At 39.1% G+C, this 22,500-nt stretch overlaps 1 protein-coding gene across 1 annotated transcript in view; it reads left to right on the plus strand.

The window, feature by feature from the left end:
• The window catches only part of LOC137992740 (ras GTPase-activating-like protein IQGAP1), a 61,232-nt gene extending 40,444 nt beyond the window's left edge, over window positions 1–20,788 (plus strand). Inside the window, exons 23-43 of the mRNA XM_068838233.1 lie at window positions 1–51; window positions 806–875; window positions 2,009–2,095; window positions 2,579–2,700; window positions 3,382–3,689; window positions 4,320–4,394; window positions 4,491–4,640; window positions 5,263–5,403; window positions 6,094–6,178; window positions 6,775–6,882; window positions 7,818–7,874; window positions 8,636–8,703; window positions 9,859–10,094; window positions 11,030–11,162; window positions 12,386–12,473; window positions 14,061–14,167; window positions 14,996–15,110; window positions 15,662–15,828; window positions 17,329–17,454; window positions 18,125–18,233; window positions 19,294–20,788. The exon at window positions 1–51 is cut by the window's left edge and continues 21 nt beyond it. Coding sequence (XP_068694334.1) covers window positions 1–51; window positions 806–875; window positions 2,009–2,095; window positions 2,579–2,700; window positions 3,382–3,689; window positions 4,320–4,394; window positions 4,491–4,640; window positions 5,263–5,403; window positions 6,094–6,178; window positions 6,775–6,882; window positions 7,818–7,874; window positions 8,636–8,703; window positions 9,859–10,094; window positions 11,030–11,162; window positions 12,386–12,473; window positions 14,061–14,167; window positions 14,996–15,110; window positions 15,662–15,828; window positions 17,329–17,454; window positions 18,125–18,233; window positions 19,294–19,407 — 2,517 coding nt within the window. The 3' untranslated portion in view covers window positions 19,408–20,788. The remainder of the gene's footprint in view (window positions 52–805; window positions 876–2,008; window positions 2,096–2,578; window positions 2,701–3,381; window positions 3,690–4,319; window positions 4,395–4,490; window positions 4,641–5,262; window positions 5,404–6,093; window positions 6,179–6,774; window positions 6,883–7,817; window positions 7,875–8,635; window positions 8,704–9,858; window positions 10,095–11,029; window positions 11,163–12,385; window positions 12,474–14,060; window positions 14,168–14,995; window positions 15,111–15,661; window positions 15,829–17,328; window positions 17,455–18,124; window positions 18,234–19,293) is intronic.
• The last annotated feature ends 1,712 nt before the right edge of the window (window positions 20,789–22,500 follow it).

Here is a 22,500-nt window from a genome sequence, read left to right on the forward strand (position 1 = left end):
TGGCTTGCTAGGAAGAAATACCTGGAGAGAAGAAAATACTTTAAAGACCATGTAAGTGTTCCATTCTTTGAATATTATTGTACATGTAGCTGCAAACATTTTCATGTTGGTGCAAGGTGCCATAAACTGGAAAATGTGGTCCTGTATAGTCTTGTATGCTGTATGGTCTCACAAGTTCTAGAATTATTAAATATGTATGTGTGTACAGTACACATATAGGGATTTTTATTTTTGAATGGAATGTGATGATAATTATCAGTTGCTTAAAGTGGTACTGTGATAAAAAAAAATCAAATCTTTTTTTCCTTTGGATTTCAAACCTATGTTAACTAAACACTAAGTGACCCAAGTTTTAAGCCTTAATTTCAGAGAGACACTTTTTTTATTTTAACTTGGTCTGCCATTCCTAACTGTAGAATATTTAATAGAGATGGATTTACATGTAGGAGAAAATGACGTCAAAGACTTGCTAGTTAAGAATGCAATGTGTTTGTATGCGAATGAATTAATATGCAGTGTGTTTGCTTACATAATAAACTGCATTTACACGCTTAAATTTTAAGGTAGTGAGTGAATGACGTCACTTTTTCCTTGGTCCAACCCTCTGAGGTCCAGTCGATCAGTTTTGAATGTGAGTAATGGCGGACCATGAAATCCATTTAACTTACACTCAAAATAAACGGCCTTTCAATAAAAATTAAAGTTTCAAAATTTAGCCAGGCAGGTGTTAAGCAAACACACTTTCAAAATCTGAAGAAAAAAAAAGCAAGTGATTTTTTGATCACTTGATTAAAATTTATTGCAGAATGATGCTATTGTAAAGATCCAGGCATGGGCAAGAGCTAATGTTGCACAGAATGACTACAGAAAACTCAGTGAGTACTATCTTCTTGGGAAAAGTGATTTACAGAATAGAACCTTTAAAACCATGCACAGAACATAGGAATAGTGAAGGATTAGAGTAGGTGTTGGAGTATTAAAGGGTATCATGCAGGCTTTCTTGTCAATAAACAAAGTTAGTGGGTAATGACAAGGAAGCCTGATAACACAATTTAAGGCCTCTTCCAGGACCTTCTTCTGGGTGATACAAAATTCCATAAACAGCAACATTTAATGCTCCATCATTTGGTGAAATGCAAAAATTAAGGTCACTTGAAGTGTCCTTCTTAGATAGGTAGTTTGTGTCTTATGATATAGTGTAAATTTGGCCAGCATTGTGACCGTATAAAAATTGGTTGTAGTATCACAGCAATAGATTTTTGACTTGAGAGTCGAAGGTTGGGGTTGACTTGGCTTGGTGAAGGGTGGGTTGTATCATCACTTGTCATTCCATTGTTACATACATACATACATACTTACATACATTTATTGAAGCTCCCCCATAGGGGCTTTTCAGCCACAATGTAAAAAATAGTCATGAATAAATTACATGTACCTACAATAGTATAAAAATCGACATGGACATGGAAATAGAATTAATAAATAAAGCTAAGATTTATATACAATTGGGGGTTGGGGGGGGGGGTCTTTAAGGTTCCTTGAATAGTTTCAAATTCTTTTTAAAATTATTTAACGAGGTAGCGTCTCTAACGGATTTTGGAAGCTTGTTCCATGCTTTGGCTCCACGAAAGCTGAAAGATCATTGCGCTGTGGCAAGGCGACATTTGATCAAGTCCAAGTCGCTTCAGTTTCTTGTGGCTCGGCTATGGATCTGAGAGCGCTTCTTGGACCTTTGCAATAGATACGCAGGAGCGCCTTCGTTATTAAGGCATTTATACATCATGACACAGTCATTAAACTTGAGTTTGTGGTTGATGTCCAGCCATCCTAATGATTTTAGTCCCTCGGAGATGTGATCGTATTTCTTCAAGCCAAGGACAATTCTTGCTGCAAAGTTTGAATAAACAAGCGAACTCCAAAGTAAATAATTCTGTAAGGGAAATTTTTGTTCGCAACTCTTGTTAAATACAAGATGCTGCTTATGGTAGATGATGTCCTTTCTTCATAGTTTCCATGCAAGATCCACCATGCAAGACTGTAAGAAAGTTCCTTCACCTTTTGGAACACAGCGATGCTGACTTTGAAGAAGAGCTTGGTAATTACTTTAATCCATGGCCAACGTCATCTTCTAAATTCTAGAAAATGTAAAGAAGAGTTTAGTTCGTAGTTCTTTTTATTCTCTTAATTTCACTTGGGAATTCTTGAGTCCATTAATGAGTAAGATAATATTGTCCTGTTTTGTTTATATACCTTTGTTTATTGCTGGCCCATGCAATTCTTTTTTATGCAAGACTGTCATGGACAGTCTTTGAACTTAATGTTGTGTTGATTTTAGCTTGTATGGATGGTTTTAAATCCAGGAGATAAGAGAGGTGATTTATCAGTGCTGACACTAACATACTTCGAACCCTTAAACTTCTGGCACCAATTGCTCAAATATACCGTATCCCTCTAATTTTTTAACCTAAATATCCAGTTTCCTGAAACAAAAATTACTGATTTATTAATATTTTTGGATTATTTTTTAACTAGCAATAATAATGTTATGTTGACATTGGTTTTGTAAAATTATTTTAAGACCTTCAGAAGTTGAGAGCACAAGTTGTGACTGAGATCAGATCAAATCAACAACTGGAGAATGACTTAAATCTCATGGACATAAAAATTGGACTCCTTGTTCGAAACAGGATCACCTTACAGGTACTGAAGTCTTTCTTTTGAGCTTCCTATTGCCACTGGATCAATGTTCCCATGTGCGTTTATTTCTGTTTTAATGGACGCTATTGTAGTTAAATATATCTTCAGGAAACAAAAACTTTTAATCTTCTAATTTGTGTCAAGCTCAACAACCAGTTCCAGTTTGGAGTACATTGTATCCCTCCTTTGGTGTAGGATAAGGGACCTTTGATTCTGGCTGACTTAAATTACTTTGGTTAATAAGCCATTTTCGAATATCATCCACTTTCCTTTGTCTTTGTCCTCTAAACCTCTCCTTCAAGCTGAATTTTGATATATCGAAAGTGGACGATTGCAGTAACCAAAATCATACATGTACAGGGAAACACGCTTTCTTGTACAAACGTTTTGCACAACTGCAATGTTTTTTCTTATTTCCAGGCAGTGTTTTTAAATTCTTTGTGCGAGAATACAAAGATTACAAAATTTACTTGTAGTTCCTCTGCACATGAATGGAAAACACTACCCATTTGGTTGTCATGTGTTACTCAAAAGAGATCTGTGCTTAATAAGTTCATCCAACTCCATTTTGAGAGTTAAAAGAATCTATGGTGACTCCTAATTGACACAGGAAAGTTTTTGTCCTGTGTGTTATGCTGTTTTGCAAGACCTGTGACCAACTTGTATCCATCTGTGTTTTCTTAGGATGTTGTAGTTCATGGGAAAAATCTCAAGCGTGAGAAGCAAGATGTGACAATGGCTTTGCAGAGAACAAAGGGAATTAAATCACTGAGTAAAGAGAGTCATGAAAAGCTAGAAGCGTATCAGAATCTCTTTTACCTGCTTCAGACAAATCCAGTGTACCTTGCGAAGCTAATTTTTGCGATGCCACAGAGTAAATTCACCAAGTTTATGGAATCTGTTATATTGACATTGTACAATTATGCTTCGAATGCACGCGAAGAGTACCTGCTGGTGAAATTATTTGACACTGCTCTTAAAGAAGAAATTATGTAAGCATTTTGTGTTTTGTTTATGCTTGTTTCTTGTGTGGATTAAGTGAATGCAAGTGATTTTTTTTCGTAAGCATCATTTTCCTATAAGGCAGTCCCATCTTTTGGCCAATTTTTTGTGTGACAAAGCAGTCAATACAAGTATTTACCCTTTTTCGACATAGTCACCTAAATAAAATGATTTTGGCAATTTCTTTGCCATAGACTAGAAAAACGTCTGGCCGGTGCCGTAGCAAATTTGGACCCACCCCCCACCCCCCCTCGCGCCCCAATTACGGCTTATTTAACTGTTTATAGAGGCAGAGTTACATTTTGGATTAGGGAAACTGACCGATACCGTGACGCATAAATCTTTGAGAAAAAGACTTAAGATCAGTTAAATTTTCAGTAAAGGTTGTTTAAAGCATTCACGATGGCATTTCGTACTTAAAAGTAGATGCGAATTTGAACTTCTTTGGAGCTTGAATCCGCTGTGACACAGTTCTATTTCAAGATTACCCAAGTGCAATCCATTTAAATCTTATCCTTTTTTCCACCCATACTTCTCTTTCCTTTTGCTGTATTTCTTAATTGGTTATTGCAATGTTTCATTCTACTTTATGGGCATTTTGGGTGTTGTTTGTTGTGTAGTTCAAAAGTTGATCAGATGCAGGACATTGTAACAGGGAACCCAGCTGTCATAAGAATGGTGGTTCACTTCAACAGGTCAGTAACAAAGTCACAAGTTTTGATGATGTTCCAGTGTTTTTGAATGACGTGATTTATTTTGCTTACTGATCTTGGATGTATATGTGTGTTAAGAGGTCCAAAGGGTCAGAGTTTGCTGCGAGAGCTTTTGCAGCCACTGGTGGAAGGTGTACTTCATGACAAGAACCTTTCAATAAACACAAACCCTCTTGAAGTGTACAAAGCATGGATTAATCAGATGGAATCAGAAACTGGGCAGGCAAGGTAGGCATGAACGGCAAATTAACCGCTGCATTGATTTGTAGTTAATATTAAAAAGCTTAAGCAGTGAACATAAAGCAAAGATGTGATTGTTGTAATGGCGAAAAGTGATTTTGCTGGTCTTTGCCGTCCACAGTCTGCCAAAACAACAACATAGAAAACCCAGCTTACGGTATAAACACTAACACGCTCTCTCTACCATTACCTAAGACCGTTTGTACCGAATACATAGGGAGTTGTATGTTCAATTTTAATATTTAGAAAAGTGTACATTTCTCTATGTGATTTATTCATTATGCAGTTAATGACAGTATTTTTAATTAAATTAACATAAGTTTCTGCCTATGAAGATTCATTGTGCAAGATCTTCTGTTAATTAATTTTCACTAAATGTTTACCACTCTATCTGAAGGCAAGTTTTCATTTGGAAACAAAGCTTTACTTATCGTTCCTAGCGCAGCGTAGCAATACATCCTATAAAAGAGTTTTGGGAGGGGATAACTTTATTATTTTTTATAAATAATTACTTAAATTAACAATAAGTTATTTCCTGGTAAAGACTGTGTGGTTTTGGTGTGTGCCACTCGAATGTGTAAATAAACAAATGCTCCTGATTTCACTTTAGCAAGTTACCATATGATGTGGAGCCAGAGCAGGCTCTAAAACATCCTGAGGTCAATGCCAGGATAGAAGCTGCCATAAAAAGCCTCACTACTGCAACAGACACTTTCTTGAATTCTATTGTGCAGTCTGGAGACAAACTTCCGTGAGTATGGTCAATTAAGATATCTTAACGATCCATTAACATTTTAAGTTGGCATTCACATTCGGCGTGGTGCTCAACGGTTGGTACTTTGTTTGGTGCTTTGTTTGGGGTTAACCAAGTTACCATTCCTGTGGCAACTTGCTTTATAATTGCCCATTGGAAAGATTGCCAAAATGCAAGTTGCGACAATTATTTAGTTCTTTTCAACTTAAGCTGAAGATATACACCAGGAGGTCTTTCACATTAAGCATTTTTATGTAAGTGCTCTCTCCAGTGTCATTTTGTGTATCTGCAAAACATTTAATCCTTTTTAGTACGCACAAGTTAAAACAAAGAATATAGTGTTTATAATTCATACCATATTTTCATTACAGTGCAAGGGCAAATTTGTTGTGCCGCGGAGTTTCCTTTTGGCACCGTTCACCAATTTTTGACCAAAAAATGCCAGGAAAATCACAATTCCTCATGGTCACGGTTGCGTTGCCTTCAGGCCTACATGAGATAGCAAGCGCACGTGTTATATGTAACGCAGAATTGTTTTGTTTAAAGACGTTGCCCTGTGAGCTGCTGGTAATCCTCCACTTCTTTCACCTCTTTCTCCTCCCCAGACGAAAGTGGATTATGTCATTGTGTAACATTACTGCTGTTTTCATCATCGTTATACGTTTGCTTGTGTGTTTGCTGTTTTAGGTATGGCTTGAGATGTGTTGCTATGTCATTAAGAGTGGCTCTTTCAGAAAAATTCCCGGAAGCACCAGAGGCGGAAATCTTAAAGGTAAATGTGAACGTCGGTTTTCTTGGTTTTCAACCTCGTGATCAAAGGGACAGCGGCCATGCTTTTTAAAGGAAAATGGTAGGAAGAGTTTGCTTAAGAATAGAGCTCAAACAGATTGCTTGGTCAAATGCTTTCTTATTTCGATCGCACCCTTGAGAAAAAAAATGTAAACCGCCTTGAGATTTGTGTTTTATGCGGTTTATAAATCCTAAACCATAAGCTCTAGTTATCCAATAAAGACTTACTAACCTGGCACGACTAGTTAACGCATGCGTGCACACGGAAAGTGCTCAGTTTGGCTTGCTCCATGCTCAGTATCCATAACTTAAGAATGAGAAGTGGTCCTGTATTGCCCGATTGTTGTTGTGGTCTTGGACGACAAGAGAAATCATTTGCACACCTGAAGAAACGCTGTTGTTACATTTCCGCACACATCAGATGTTATCTGCATCGATATCATCATATAGAAAGTTGTTTAGTGACTTATCAGAGATAGTAGCTTTGTTAGTTATCTTTTATTTGAGAATATTGTTTCTATTTTCGTTCACCTCCAGCTGAAGACTCTCTTTAAACGGTTAAATTTCTGTGTTTTATAGGTTGTTGGAAACTTAATCTACTACAGATACATGAACCCTGCGATTGTTGCTCCTGACGCGTTTGATATTGTATCACTTGGAGTTGACAAAGGTTTAACATCAGATCAGGTAATCCATGCTTTTTAGCTGTTATGTCCTTTTTGGGTTTCTGAGATTGAATGTTCTTGAGCTGCTACTAACCCTAACGCTAACCTTATTGTTTGAAATAAGCATTAAATGGTTACAATTAACGAGACACATCGTGTTAGATATCAAAATTGGGTATGCATCTAATTGCTTGCGGTTCTAGACATTCAGTCATTCTCGTCACCAGAACCTCGGATAGACCTAAGGCTCTGGGGAACTCTATGTAGTAGAACGTGCTCCGAAGGGTTCTTATAGCCAAAAATTGGCTATTTGAACCTTACGGTGCCTGCTCGCTCCTCGTGCTAACATGAATGCACCAATTGTTCTTCACGAAAACCAATGAGAAGACACTTTGTTTCAGGGCTCAGCAGAGCTCATCTCTCCTTCAGTCAAGAAAAGAGCTCTGGGGTCGAGATTGGACATCCGGTCGACTGTAGGGCAATTGACTGTCAGATAGATTAACTTAATTTAAATTGCATGGGTGGTGGAATTTATTGAAACTGAAACCATGAAAAACATTTGAGGGTAGTGTTGTGGGTTTTTTTTTGTTTGGGTTAATCCAGCATCATGTTACTTGAGAAAAAGAGTTATGTGGAAACATTGTGAAGTTGAAGATTGATAGAAGGGGATACTTTCTGACACTTATCAAAATCGACTTGCAGCTAATTGTGTGTATATCTGGACACACTGGAGCGGCTTTGCTGTTTTGTTTCTTAAAAGAGCGGCTTAGATTTCAAAACTGAAGGCAAAATTTGTGTTTAAGGGTTGGCTTATCTTGTTATTGAAGGGAAATTTGTGTTTGCAATTTGCATGCGCAAATAATCGTGAATATTTGGCCAATACTTGAGTAACGGAATTCCTTTCACTTTTGTCACACAGTATCTGTTTACTAAGTAGTGAAATAATTTCCCTTTCAGAGAAGAAATCTTGGGTCCATTGCCAAGATCTTACAATATGCAGCATCAAATAAAATGGTGAGAAATCAACAATCCTACTTTTGTACAATGCGTTAACTCTTTACAATGCCAGAGTAATTTTGGGAAGAACCTGGTCCAAATCAAAACTCTCTGTGAGAAGTATATTCAAATTCTCCATGCTATCCAACGAGTATCCAGTTCATCTCTGTAGATGGTTGTTTCTGTGTTTATGCCAAAGTCACTACCCGGTATGTATACTTGTGGTTTCACTTCATTACTGTGAAGTGGTAGACGTCTCAGTCTCTTAAACATCTTTAGTCCTAATCTCCCTGATGTGGCTTTAGAAATCAACTGGCAACCTTGAGCTGAGTTTCTTGTTTATTTAGTGTAGTGTGCGTTGAAACAGTGGACGAGTACTTCATTAAATATGTATCGCTAAGAGAACGATATTATATACTTACAGTTGGGAAAACGATTTGTTGACAAAGAACTCTTTAAGAACAGTGACAAGGAACACCCTGACCCGGAGATTGCGCAAGCAGAACGTGTTGTTAGTACATGTTGGATTTGATGCAAGACAAGTTGTCCAAGGCAGTTTTACTGCGCTTTCATGGTTTTCCTTTCACATTCATTTTAAATTGTTACTTTGCGCACTTTGTTCTGTTGGATCTTGTTCCTTCCATGGAATTTTTGAGGGTCTTGGTGCGTCTGATGTCGAGCGTGAATTTAAATTGAGTTCTCGTTTACATTACTTTGTATTGGAATCTTCTCAAAGTGAACTGGCTCTCTGGCCATTCTTTTTGCATTTTTATTTTCAGTTTGGAGGTGAGAGCGCGCACCTGAGTCCTCTTAATGGATACATTGCAGAAGCTCATCAACGCTTTAAGTAAGTTTTCGTTGCATCAATCGACTAAGTGAAGGTCTAATTGCTGGAAACATGCCTTTCAACCGCTTTTTTGGATGCCAGTCAATTTCCCTGGTCAACGCAGTTCATGCCAAATTCTAGGACTTGTCTCCCAAAATGCAGCATTGTAGTTCTCTAAGAAATTCGTCCTCTCATGCGCAATCATAAATTTGGTAAAATGTTTCCTTTGAAGGAGGGAAGGAATTTTAATAAGATATTTAGCACTCTCAAATGGGAAAATGTGAATTCTTAAAATAAGTCTAAAAAAGAGATAAACTTGTTGGCTTTCACTTGAACAGTTTTTCACAATTTTTGTCTATCAGTCCGGTTTACAAGTGCATGGTTTGAGTGTCTCCCATTTTGTAATGAGCAACACCTGCGAGATTGATTTGCGCTTTTGGATGTGAGAGTGAATCAGCGTCCTCCTACGGCCATCATACAAGATATCGATACTGTTGGGTTTTTTTAGTTTGGTAATCCACAGCTGCCTTTTGAGTAATGATTAGTTGAATTTTTCCAGCTGTTCTAACCAGAGTGGTTTCAAGTGAGGCAGTGTGGCCCAGTGGTTAGGGCGCTTGCCTTGAGATCCGGAGATCCCGGGTTCAAGACCCGCTCTGACCACTCGTTGAATTTGATTCTGGTAGTCCCTGGTTCAACTTCCCAGCTGCACTTGTAAAGAGCCAACTGGTTTCCCTCCGGCCGGTTGGGATTCTTAACAGTTGTTGTTCTTGTTCTGTTTCGTCGTTTCGTTGTGTTTCATTGGCCCTGAAAAGCCCCTATGGGGAGCGGTCAATTAAGTATGTATTGTATTGTATTGTATTGTATTGTATTGTATTGTATTGTATTGTATTGTATTGTATAAGTTGTAAAGGACTCTACAGCTGATCCTCTACCTGTCTAGGTCATCGTGGTTATACCTCAGACCAACCAGTAAAAATAGGGGTGAGAGCAATATAATTAAGGCTAATCTCGGATCAGTTCACAACATCTGGAGACATGGTGATATACGTTCCCTTCCGTCATTTTTCAGGCGTTTCCCCTGGGATACCACACTACAGGGATCAATTCAATAGCCGCGTGTTTTGATTGTCAGTTGGGCTTTTGAGTTTCAACAGCCCTTTTTGGCTTTCATTTCAGGCGATTCTTCTTAGAAGTTTCAACAGTGGAGGAACCTGAAGTTCACTTCAATATCGATGAGTACACAGATGTGGTGATGCTCACCAAACCAGCCATTTACATTTCAGTACAGGAGATATGTGATACCCACACACTACTGTTAGATCACAGGGATGAGATAGCCCCTGATCCAAACGACCCTCTGCATGAGTTGCTGGATGACCTGGGTGATGCTCCCAATGTAGAATCTATGCTAGGTAAAACGAGTCTTGATGCTCTATTGAATTCAAGCCTGGTGAATAAAGAAATGTTGGGTTTACCTGATTGGCAATGCCGTCATTCTTAGGAAAGATATCACTACTTCTGATCCTAGTTGTTTCAAGACACTTGCCTTAAAGAAAGCAGAAGTAAATAAAGAAACGTGATTTCATAGGGTAATTGTAGGCTTAATAATAAAAAAAAGAAGTCAAAAGTGAGGAGTAACAATTTGTATTGGCTGGATAAATGAACTAACACTACTCAGGATCAGCAAATCAAACTTTAAACAACAGGGCCATAATGTTGTTAATCTTGATTTTGCTTAGGAAACGGTGAATGTTAGACATCCAGTTGAATAAATAGACAAATAAATAAAACTAGTACTGGACATTAACCTGAAACTTAGCGACGTTTCGCCTAGAACCACCAGGCTTCTTTCATGCACAATCGTTGGTGCAGGCCGAGATGCATGATGGGACACTGTTTTGCGTGGTGTCCCATCATGCATCTCGGCTTTCCTAGGGGTTTTAGGCGAAACGTCGCTAAGTTTTACGTTAATGTCCAGTACTAGTTTTATTTATTTGTCTATTAATCTTGCTTGATTCACTGAGTGAAAAAGTATGGCGGAATGAGAGATAGAGTTGTCTCGTTTCCGTCTGATCAGAAGCATGCGATAATGGTGATACACCAGTGACAGCCAACGAAACACTTTTATTGTAAATCGCTTTCCTTGCATTACATGTAAAGGTTGCTTCCCAGAATCCACTCAATAACACTGCAGACTGTCAGTGCCTCCAAAACCGGCCCTGCACTTTTGACACAATCCTTTACATTCGTTAATTCTTTGACTTGGTGATAAGCAAACAACATGGTGCGCTTACAAAGCTGCCTTGACGTTGGGTTTTTATTGACAAACTATTTCTTTTAATGCTAGGCGAGGGCTCACCCGTCAACGGCGAAGAAGGATTAACAACTCAGTCGGCGAAAACGGAGATTTATTTAACACTGACAAACAAGTTTGAAGTGCCAGATGATGACGACTCTGACATGAGAGCTCTATTTGTGAGGTTCGCGTTTGGAAAGTTTTTTTCCTTTGTTGTCATTTCTCATCTCGAAACTGTAGGGGGTCTGGTACTGGTGAGGAATCATGGAATTGTTTAGGGCGCACGTAACATGTATATTGTACAGAAGCGCTTGAAATACACATACCCTTAATTACTAATTGAAAGACCAAGATTTCGACTGCTTCATTGGAACAGAAAGGTAGTAGGTAACATTTTCATCGTTTTGAATTTATTCCTGCCCGCATATGCTATGAGTGGTTTGTGGGTTGATGTGAAACGAAGGACTGTATTCTAGAGATTTAAGTGGCAAAAATAAATTTTGCCTACTATGTCAGAAATCCAGGGAAATTTAACCAATTTGCTATAGACCATGTAAACGATTTTCCCTCTTCCATGAATGAGATGGCTCATGCAGCACTTTGAGAATTTATAACTGGGGAAAGTTGGTTTGACTTCTCACTGTTTTGTAACAGTTCGTGGATTCCATAATCAGGCGCCCGTTTCTCGAAAGTCCAGGGACTTTTGGGGCCTTTTACGGGTGTCACCATCCTGCCAGCAGAGCCTTTCTTAACTCGACAACAAAGAAAGGACTCTGCAAAAATCGTGTTAAGTCTTCATTGAGTGTGCGGTTTGACCGGAGTGACTAGTTCAGAAACTTGGGCTGCGGTGACTTACAAGACTTGACATGATTTCTATAGAGCCTCTCTTTCTCGCTTTCTGCCGAGTTTTATAGAAGCTCTGCTCGCAGGATGGGGTGTCACAATTCCCTCTTTTTCTTAAAACGGAGAGATTTTACACCGTCAAACTTCATGTCCATTTTGTTATCTTAAAAACATGTGCAAAAGACCAGCATATCTGAACAAGCGGATGGCAGCTCCGAAAAGTATTCGAAAATTTCAAGAAACGAGCCCTAGGACACCAAATACATTACGGATAGGTTATTGCTAGTTTTAAAATAAAGGGGTTACCGATTAAATAAACCAATGCTATGCAAGGGTAAATGAAGTATTGAAATGGTTTCTGTTGACTTAATGCCATGGGTTAAAAAGGCCACTCACCCCACGAAAGGAACCTTTATAACTGAACATTCAACCGAGTCCAAATACCCCATGGCCATGAGGTTGATTCCATTGTTAATTGGTCACATCCACGCAAAGTAGTCAATTAAAAATCTTAGTTCCTTGAAGGGCAATCGTTTGGAGTGCTTTATAATATTATCTTTGCAGAACGAAAAGAATGATCGTTGACGTGTTGAAAGTCCAACCAGGCGAGAACCTTACAGAAATCTTGGAGACAACTGCCTCAGATGAACAAGTGAGGATTATCTCAATTTAGCCAATGATCTGGTATTGGAGTAGGTAGGGGTGGTCAGATTCAGCATTACCGGTTTGGGGATCGCGGGAGCTACTTGTTACAAAAAGGCTGTTTTGTCCCTCACAACACTTCTTTTCTATTAGAATGACTTCAGGAAGGCAAATGGCTTTTTTAGATACGATATGTTCAGATATTTTGTGTCAATTAAATGCTTTTATATACTTTTATTCCAAAATGGCCGCCATTTTAGTATTCTTTTGTTTCCTTGCATATTAGCCCATTTGGTGTCGCTTTCAAACGTAAAATTCAAGAGTATTTAACCTTGAACGAGGCCAAAAGGGCCAATTTGCAATCAAATAAAAGAATACTAAAATGGTGGCCGCTTTGAAATAAGGTGTATGATATATTTGTTCTATGTTTGCCACTGACTCTTGATATTTTTCAACAGACGTTTCGTCTAATGCTTAAGCCTTCATCAGTGATATGAAAGCGAAGTTCGTTGTCATACGCTATTAATAGGGAGCTTAAGCACGCGCGTTTTTGAAACGCGGACGGCAACCGGAAGAGGACATTTCTCCTGCAAGGACAGATTTTTATACGAATTGTCTCTAGTGGAGAAAAGATACTTAGCAATGTAAATGTGGTTGTCTGAAGACAAGTTAAAAGGGAAAACAGCTCACTTCCGGTTGCTGTCCGCGTCTCAAAAACGCGCGTGCTTAAGCTCCCTATTTATAATAGGCTTATTTAGCAACTGAACGGGAACGTCAGTGGCGACGTCGCGCGCAGCAAAACTACCAATGAGAATAGAGAAGAAAGATTGGAGTCTACTACTTATGAATTCTCATTGGTATTTTTTCTGCGCGCGCCGTCGCCCCTGACGTTCCCTTTCTGTTGCTAATAGGGACCTTAAGATCTACGACGGCGCCGTCGACGAAAACGTCCCCTCAAAATAGAACTTTGCTCTAGTAAAAGTCTTTCGCGATTATTCCATCTCGTTCACGTCGTACATTGTGGGCGAAGTATCCTAAAAATAAATTGGTACGAGCGGTTTCAGACTGAAAATAGAGAATGAAAGATTCTCTGTTGCGTGCTCACGTTGTCGTCAAAACCTAAAATTTAGTGATTTCACGTCGTCGTCACGCAGAGAACCGCAATTAATGAGACGCGGACGGCAACCGGAAGTGAGCTATCTTCCCTTTTAACTTGTTTTCACGCGACCACATTTACGTTGCAAAGTATCTTTTCTCCATAAGAGATGATTAATACAAAAATCTGAGAGACAGCACTGTCCTGGCACGCGAAGTTTTCTCTTCCTGTTGCCGTCCGCGTCTCAAAAACACGCGTGCCTAAGCTCCCTAATAAGCCTATTTAAAGTAACGTAGCGCGAAGCTTGCGCGTGGGACCAATACAATTCATGCTCGCGCCACGATGGCGTGAGATCAAGGAGAGGCATTTCAGTTTTAGCAGAAGAAATGTTTTAGTAAAAGAGATCTCTCTCAGTTCCTGTTACGGATAACTTGACAAAGCAATGGATTTATTCCCTTCCTTCACCTCAGCGTGAAATAAATAGTGACGCATTTCTTGCAGGAAGAAGATCACATGCGTTTTATGAAGCTTAGAGAACTTAGCGATGAAAGTAAGAGCAAATCCCACGGCAACGTGTCCAGATCTGCATCTGCGTATGGCGATACCAAGTATGTTTTACCCAATACTGCTTTTTGGCTGTCTTATTTATCTGTAAGCAATACATAGCACGTCTTCGTGTCAATTATTTGGAAGCCTGAAAGCTATTAATATGCATATATGCAATTCAGGACTGTTGTGAGCCAAAGTAATGCTGAAATAGTTTTCTTAATACCAATACTTGGTTTTCCCCTTCAAAAAGCTGTTAGGATTCTGTGGAAGTTGATATTTTAAGGTGATTGCTCAGAAAAAAAAAATTGTCAAACGCTTTTCTTGACACTTTCCCTGAATGTTCCCTACCAATCCCTATTTTGAGAACTACAATAAAAAAGATAGGTCACCGTGCTTGCTTAAGAGATATAATGGGCCAGTCTTACCCCATTGATACCTGCACTGACACTAATCATGCGCGTTATTTCATCGGCTAAGGGTCCCTTTTGCGGTAGCTAAACGAGAGGGTTTTTGAAGTAACACTTGAAAAGACAGCTGGTAGGTGGAAAGTCTAGAGCATATGGCGCACTGTCTTGTATAGTTTATGGAAAAATCACTCAACTTAAAACGACGTCGACTCAAAACGTTTCTCGAGTCGTTTTCAAGATCCCTCGGTAAGGGGCTTTGTTTACGTTTTTAGCTATATCTTTTTTTCCTTCCGATAAATTTTTTTAAACCTTTTTCAATTTAAAGGGGATAATTTGTGCACCAAAATTATACGATAAAAAATATAGGTCTTTTTCAGGGAAATATGTAAATTATGAATTACATGTAAGCAAGTCTCTTTCCTTGCTATCTTTACTATTTTATTTTGTTAGTGGTTTGGACTTAGTGATTTGTTTTGTCAGGCTTACTTTAGAAGGACTGAAGAGAAAGATCATAAGAAATCTGCGCATGCTTGAAAGCCAAGGAGTGGTTACCATAAAGAACGACTATCAGGATATTATTAACGCTATTGCAAAGGTACGGCATCTAAGATGGCATACACTTGAAAGAAGTATTTCACAATTCTGTAAAACGTCAGCAAAGATAAACAGTTTTGATTCCGTACGTCCGAACCCCCTAAGCTAATATCTATGAACAGAAGCTGGTTTCTGACGCTCACACGGATCAGACGGATGTCGTAAAAGAAACTCACAGTGAATGGAACTTTAAATAATGTATCGAGATGAGAAAGCTTCTCACTAACCAACTGACAAAGACTTCCCCTTTCAGAAGTTGGAGGAAAGGAAATCTTCTATACCTTGTTTTAATTTGGATAATGAAAGATAAAAGAAATAAAAACTGAACTTTCATCCGTGGTTGAGGGTAGTTAATCTGAGATTATTCCATCACTATAGTTGCTGAATTTTCGATTTGGTCTTTTGTTATGACTGCCAAGATGTCTTGTGAACATCGGCTTAACATTTCGTTCTGCACAAGCAAGGTTACGACAGACCAGTCTCATGTTATTCTCTTCTGGATGAAACATCATATTTTTGTATCTTGATTGGTAACGTGGTTTGTTATTGTAGGACATTCGAAATCAAAGGCGCTATCGCCAGAGACGGAGACAAGAAAAGAAAAAACTTGGACAGACTTTGGAAAGCTTGCAGACAAAATCACAATTCTATGAAGAACAGATTGACTACTACAATCAGTACATCCGTGTTTGCTTAGATAACCTGGCCAAGAGTGGAAAGTGAGTAGACGTTGCTTGCTGCTTCTCGCCTTTTTCCCATAGGGGTATCACTTTCCTTACATCAGGAATAATTTTAATAGAGAAATATCTGGATTAGTTATCATCAATTAAGTTCCTGTATCAGGTAGTAATTGGAACTTGTCCTTCATATTTACCATAGTGGGTCAAGTCGTCCTTGATCAAGGGCTGAATAACAATTTATTCACTTGGGTATGAACCTACAGGTTTTACAAAGGATGTCGTGTACATTTTTTGTTCAATTTAAATAAGCCAGATTAAGGAGGATCGAGAGGGTTTCAGGATTAGCAGTGGATGTCCAATGATAAAAAATTAAAACAACTGCCAATCTTATTAGAAAGACAACATTTTGACATCTGCATGAAACTATTGTACGGCATCTTTTAAATTTGTCTGGGGCGCCCCAAGTGTTACAATGTCAACGGTACTGCACAGCGTAAAGACCCTCTGAAGCTCAGTTTTCATTCAGTGTCTCAAAAACGAGCTCGGTGAAGATTCATCAAGTTCAAAAGCGTAAACGTGACATGGGGAAAAAACTATCTAGTAGAAGATCAGTTATTTATGAAAACTGTAAGGAGATAATATGAAAATTCCAGTAGATAGTTTCTTCAAATTGTCTTTGAGAATTTGAAATAACGTGTCCTATGTGTATACAAAAACCTAGTGTGCAGCACCAAGCCAACTTTCGAGAACCAAACCTAACAAGCTTCATTTCCGCTTTTCGGAATTCTCCCGGGTAGTAGCCCATTTCCGAGTTGCTGTTTGTCTCTGTTTCAAAGCGAGTCCTGGTGGACAACCATTCAAATGGAAATGATTTTCATGCAAATCGAACTCATTATCATTTGAAGGATTTAGCACGAAGACTCGTTTTGAACCAGAGGCAAACAGCGACGCGGAAATGGCCTATTTGCTGGCATGTATCTTGGGCTCCATTCCTCGCGCTGTCGGAAAACCCTTTGAGTCTCCTTATATAGACCTTTTTACCGATACGGCGGCCATTGTGATTTCTATTGTTTCGAATAGCCATTATGGGATGCCCAGGGGGCAAATACATATTAATTTGCCCCCTGGGCATCCCATAATGTCTTTCGAAACAGTAGAAATCAAAATGGCCGCCGTATCGGTAAAAAGGGCTATTAGAATTGTCATTCTGAATTTTAATGTAGAGTAACATTTGAAATGTATCGACTCTTGGTTTACAGGAGCATACTTGTGACCTGAATACTGCGCTTTTGTTGGCTAACGCTTTTATGAATTATAATTAGACAACAATACCTACATTTAACCATGTTAAGTTTTTCCCTAAAGAGGATAGGGTATATTCCAAGGAAACACTAAAGCAACTTGTTTGATGCAGTTGGACTACACTGGTTTCAAACTCTTGTTTCTCTTAGATTTCAAAGTCTTTGTCTCTTAGATATTACTATGGACTCAGTGGGGTCGTGAAAAGAAAGTTTGATTTTATGTTCTACAAATTACCAGGAAACCCTCGCGAGCCAAGCAGCAGAAGGGAAAAGTAGACGTGTACCGTGGAGATGTCAAGTACACTGCACAGAGACTGTACGAGAAAGGAGTCATTCTGGAAATTGAGGGACTGCCCCCATCACAGTAAGTGACGAAGCGGGGGTGTAAATTGTGCCTACATAAAAGTGTGATTTACAGGGAACATGCTAGCACTGCTGTAGAATATTCTGTGGTGTTCTGCTGATAAGCCTTTTAATCCCAAGTTCAGAAATGCTTCTGTCTCCTATAAGAATAACGCCTGCAAGCCTGATTAGCATACGCTCAAGAAAATATGAAAACGTGAAGAGTGGTCTATAATTGAAACGGTAAGGGTACATGATTTGGAAGTTTGAGGACCTTTCAATTCTCAATGACAGAGGTAAAAACAGTGAATTATCTCGTATGCGGATTTAAGAGAGTAAGAGTAAGTAGGGGAAGCTTACCTTTAAAAGAAATCCGGAGTTCTTACTTTCCCATTTTGAGGCCGTGGCTCGATCTTTGGTTCCTATATCTCTTAGTTCTTTATATTCTTCTTATCCTTCTTGAGGAAGGGAGGGGTGCACTCTTGGCGGAATTTCTTCGGCCCCGTCTTTCTGGAATTTTTTGAATCTGCCACGGTGATGTTTTGTTTATTCTCTTCGTCTCCCTCTGATCTGATCCAACACCATTCCAGCAATTTGAGAAAGAAGCTGACTCTACCAACCTTAAAATTGTTATTTTGACTCCTAATGTGTTATTACAGAACTTCAGTTGTCTTTTCCCCGGTCTATCGTAGATTCAAGAATGTCATGTTCGAGATCAAATCAGCAGATGAGGTTGGAGTCTTTGAAGTGTCCGCTAAGTTCATGGGCGTTGCTATGGAGAAGGTGGAGCTAGTTTTTCAGGTGAGTTCGTTGCCCTTCCTTTCCAGAGCTGAGTGAGTAAGCTTCAGTGCGGGGTCGGAAAGAGGTATTTCAACAACAACAACAGATTTTCAGCAAAGGGGATATCTTGAAAACGTGCTAAAAGACCAGTTTATCAAAACAAGCGGATGGCAATTTAGTAAATGGCTTTTCCAGCCCGAAAAGTTATCGGACTTTCGAGAAACGGGCTCCAGGCCCTGGCGGCTTGAAGAATGTTTAGCGCTAACCAGCGTTAAATACCATGGAAACCTATAGGTTTTGATTCCTCGTAACCAACGGTTAGTGCTGACCAGGCTTCGAGCAACCGGCCCCAGAGAAGTAGTGTAGCAGCTCTCGTAACCTGCTATTATTTTAAGGTCTAAGACCTCTTTTACACACGCACATAGTTGGCACGGCACTCTAAAATCGTGGCACGGTACCAATATTTGGTACCGTGGTGAGGATACCTCCAGAGATGTGCTCGACACTCTTATAATTTCTGGCACGGGTGCCTAATATGCTTCTGTTTGTTCTGTTTACACACGAAAAATTTACCGTGCCGTACCCGAAAAACATAGGTATGGTACCAAGATTTCGGAGTGTCGTGCCAGATTTTTGTGCTAGTGGAAAGTCGTTGTTTCAAATGTTTGGTCTTTTGTTTTTGATTTGGGTAGCGAGCCAATCACACGATACGTTATGAAAGCTGCTACATCACCGTCCATCTCACAGCCCAAAGACGAGTTTGGGAATTGCATGTCCTTAGACCAGCTTGGCACTATCAGCTTGTTAAGTCTTCCTTTAGTCTGACATTGCAGCCTCTTGTCCACGCAGATCCCAGAGGGTTATGGTGAAAGAAACGGCTGTGTTTCAGACTTACTATGCAAAACGCAGCAGCATGTTTTGTTGTGAGAGTTGAGTGGGGTTTCCTATCGAAGAATATTTTGATTACTTTTATTAAGGAGACATAAAGTAGCCTAACCAAAAACTACCAAGGTTTGGTCATGATAAAACATGTAGAACGGCTGCCTGGTTGGTAATTGTGAGTTCGTTGCTGTTTACACAGGATTTACTTCAGCTTCAGTACGAAGGTGTGGCAGTCATGAAGATGTTTGGTCGTGCCAAGATCAACGTTAACTTGCTGATATTCCTGTTAAACAAGAAATTCTACGGCAAATAGAATAGACATTGTCTTACATACTGTTCACAATGGGTAGATTAAATGCACTTTGGGTGCTTAAATGATGTAAACGAGTGGTAAGGCAACTCACAGACTGCTCGTCGCTTCTTAAGCAGTTGGTTTCCTGTTAAGAATGAACAGATGCGGGGCGCCTATATAGCTTGCCCTGCCTTAACATCGTGTTCGGTTGTAACTACTAAATTACACAACGTTATAATGCAGGTTAATTCCTGTAGTGAATCACTTTGAAGCAAGCACCGGAAATGTTCGTTAGGGATCAAATCACGATCTTTAATACCTCTCAAAAAAAAGGTTTACTGTTCAGCATTTTGGGTTTAAGTACATTTTTCATTCTACAAGTCAAGGTAATATTTGTGGCACATTTTGCTGCAACAAACGGTGTATGAGAGCCTAGTAATACGAGGGAAAAGACCGTAATGAATTTGGAGTGAAAACAGTTGATATCCCGCTCTTTAACACGATCGATCCAGCTGACCAGTATCAAACTTTGCCTTTTGAAGCTTTATCGTCGTCCACTCTGCTTGAAAGAAGTGAACTTTAAATTTAGTTTTCAAGAATTCACATCAAATCCATTGCTGTTGTTGTTTTGCCGCTCATTCCTCTTTCAATTGTTTTCGCTTTGCATAATTATTGTCAAAATTGCGTTGCATAACGTAACATTTGCGTCAGTACCTACAATAATAATAATAATAATAATAATAATAATAATAATAATAATCAGAATAATAATCAAAATAATAATAATAATCAGAATAATAATCATAATCCTAATCCTCGTGAATAATCATCATCCTCAATAATATTAGCATTGCGTTTACCTTAAACGGCATGTTGCTCTTTTTCTTAAAAGCATGAAAATTTGTATCTACCTTATTTTTCTCTTTTGAGACGTTGCTTGGCATTAGTAGCTTATGGTAAAGAAATGAGTTCAAATCGTTCATTTTTCTTCGAATTCACGTTTGCCGTTTTCCGTAGATGCAATGCTGAATGTTTCAAAAGTGGGGAGTATTGGGTTTAGTGTAAGGGGATGGCGGTGTGGGGAGAAGATAGGTGAATTCCAAGTGGAAATATTCCTTTTTTTTTGTACAAAACTGCTCATGTTTACAAAATATGAACACCAAGATACATTCCTTGGTTATTAATTGTATGCTGATTCTGGCGAATTATCGAACCATTTTTAGGCTTCCTCTTACCACAGAGTGCTTTTCCGACTTCAAACCTTCCCCTTTTTTGTTTACGCTCCAAGCAAATAAAATGGCATTGAAAGCTCTTCAGTAATAAATTAAGTGTGGACTAGCACGAGATTAAAGATGAAGTATGGTAATTGCGTGGTATATTAAATAAAAACGTCATGGTGATGTGTGGTTGAAATTGACAAACTTTGTTTAATTTGCAATAGCCCTTTTCACGGTTAGTTTTTCTCATTTGAATTACAATGTACTCTAGCATGAATGTGAGGCAATTTCGTGCTATTTTTAACTTCTTACTAACCGAGCGCGAGGGCCGTACTGGGGAATATTGGCCCGAGGTCGTGGCCGCAGCGAGGTCCGTACAAAAACGACCGAGGGCCAATATTCCCCAGTACGGCTCGAGCTAGCTCGGTTAGTAAGTAGCTTATTATAAGGCTTTTTAATTACCTTTTGCTTTGTTTTTGCAAGCCCGTAATCGGCCCGTGGGCATTACGGGAGAATAATTCCCTACAATTCAGTCATAATTAGCCAATCAAAGCTCGCGTTATATCGGCTACAAACACAAGCCATATAATAAGAAGTTTTAACCCGAAATTGCCTCGCACCCACGTTAGATTACATTGTAATGCAATAGACCACTTTCGATATATTAAAATTCAGTCCGAAACAAAGGGCATCATCTCGAGGCTCTGGGGAATAGATATAAGGATTTGTATGAGTTTATTCCCCAGAGCCTCGAGATGATGCCCTTTGTTTCGGACTGAATTTTGATATATCGAAAGTGGGCTATTGAGAAAAACTAATCGTGAAAAGGGCTATTGTTCGGGTCAGGCAGTGAGGCAGGCTGTGGACTCGGTTAATTAAAATTAACACGGAATTGCAAACGTGAGGTGACGTGCAATAAACTCTTTTACTGCAACCATTTAGAAATCGCTGGTGATCCATGCAAACTTATTGGCTCTAAGCAGTGCGATTTCTTCTCGAATTCATATGCATAACACAAATACTCGATTCTGATTGGCTGAGAGCAGTGGTGTTTTTTGTAAACACAGTACAAAAAGGAGTTCATTACTGGGTTGCCAAACCTAGTCGGAATCTGCGTTTCATTTCTCCGTTTCCGTGTCGGGAAAAGTCTTTCCTTTCACTCCCCTACTAAGTGGTGTCTTTGTGCATAGAGTCTTCTGGTTTCAGGGGGTAGCCTGCGAAATGCGTAGATTTCTCTGATGGACCCAGTAGAATATTGAATAAGCTGCAATGGCGTCGAAGTCATTGAAGCAAAAATGGTGCTTTGGTGGATCTTTAAGCAAAATATACTATTATGGAGCTCAAGAATGGAACGTCAATTGGATAAACAATACAGGCGGTGGAAAAGAAATATCTGCGCGTATTTTTGGTAGGTTTCAGGGGGTACTAGAAATGTATAAGATTGACTTTTGTTATTAAATTTATGAGAAAAACTAACGCGGAGAGATTTCGACGTTTCGATGACATCCTGTCATCATTATCAAGAAAATGAAGAATAAAATTTTTGAAGAAAATTTACATAAGTAAGTAGTCAAAAAACTAAACCAAAAACAATAGTCTATTGTTCTAAGCCAGTGAATCATCCAGTGACCTCACACAAAGGAAAACCCAAAGTCAAGTAAAAACTTTAGCACGTATTGAGTCTGATTGGATGTTAAGGCTTGGTCTGTACTTTTTGATCAGGAGCATCTCGTATACCAGACAGTCCATCTTTCCTTGGCATTTCCTCAGAACTGCAAACTTCTTGGCTAAGTCAAGAGATCTAGGGCTGGTATCATGATCTTGTTGAAGATGTCTGCAAATGGATGAAGAACTGCGACAGTGTTCTTCGATTCTCTGAAAAAGATGTCGAGTTGTG

The sequence above is a fragment of the Montipora foliosa genome, chromosome 2 (genome assembly GCF_036669935.1).
Source record: "Montipora foliosa isolate CH-2021 chromosome 2, ASM3666993v2, whole genome shotgun sequence".
In the NCBI taxonomy this organism is placed as follows: Eukaryota; Metazoa; Cnidaria; class Anthozoa; order Scleractinia; family Acroporidae; genus Montipora; species Montipora foliosa.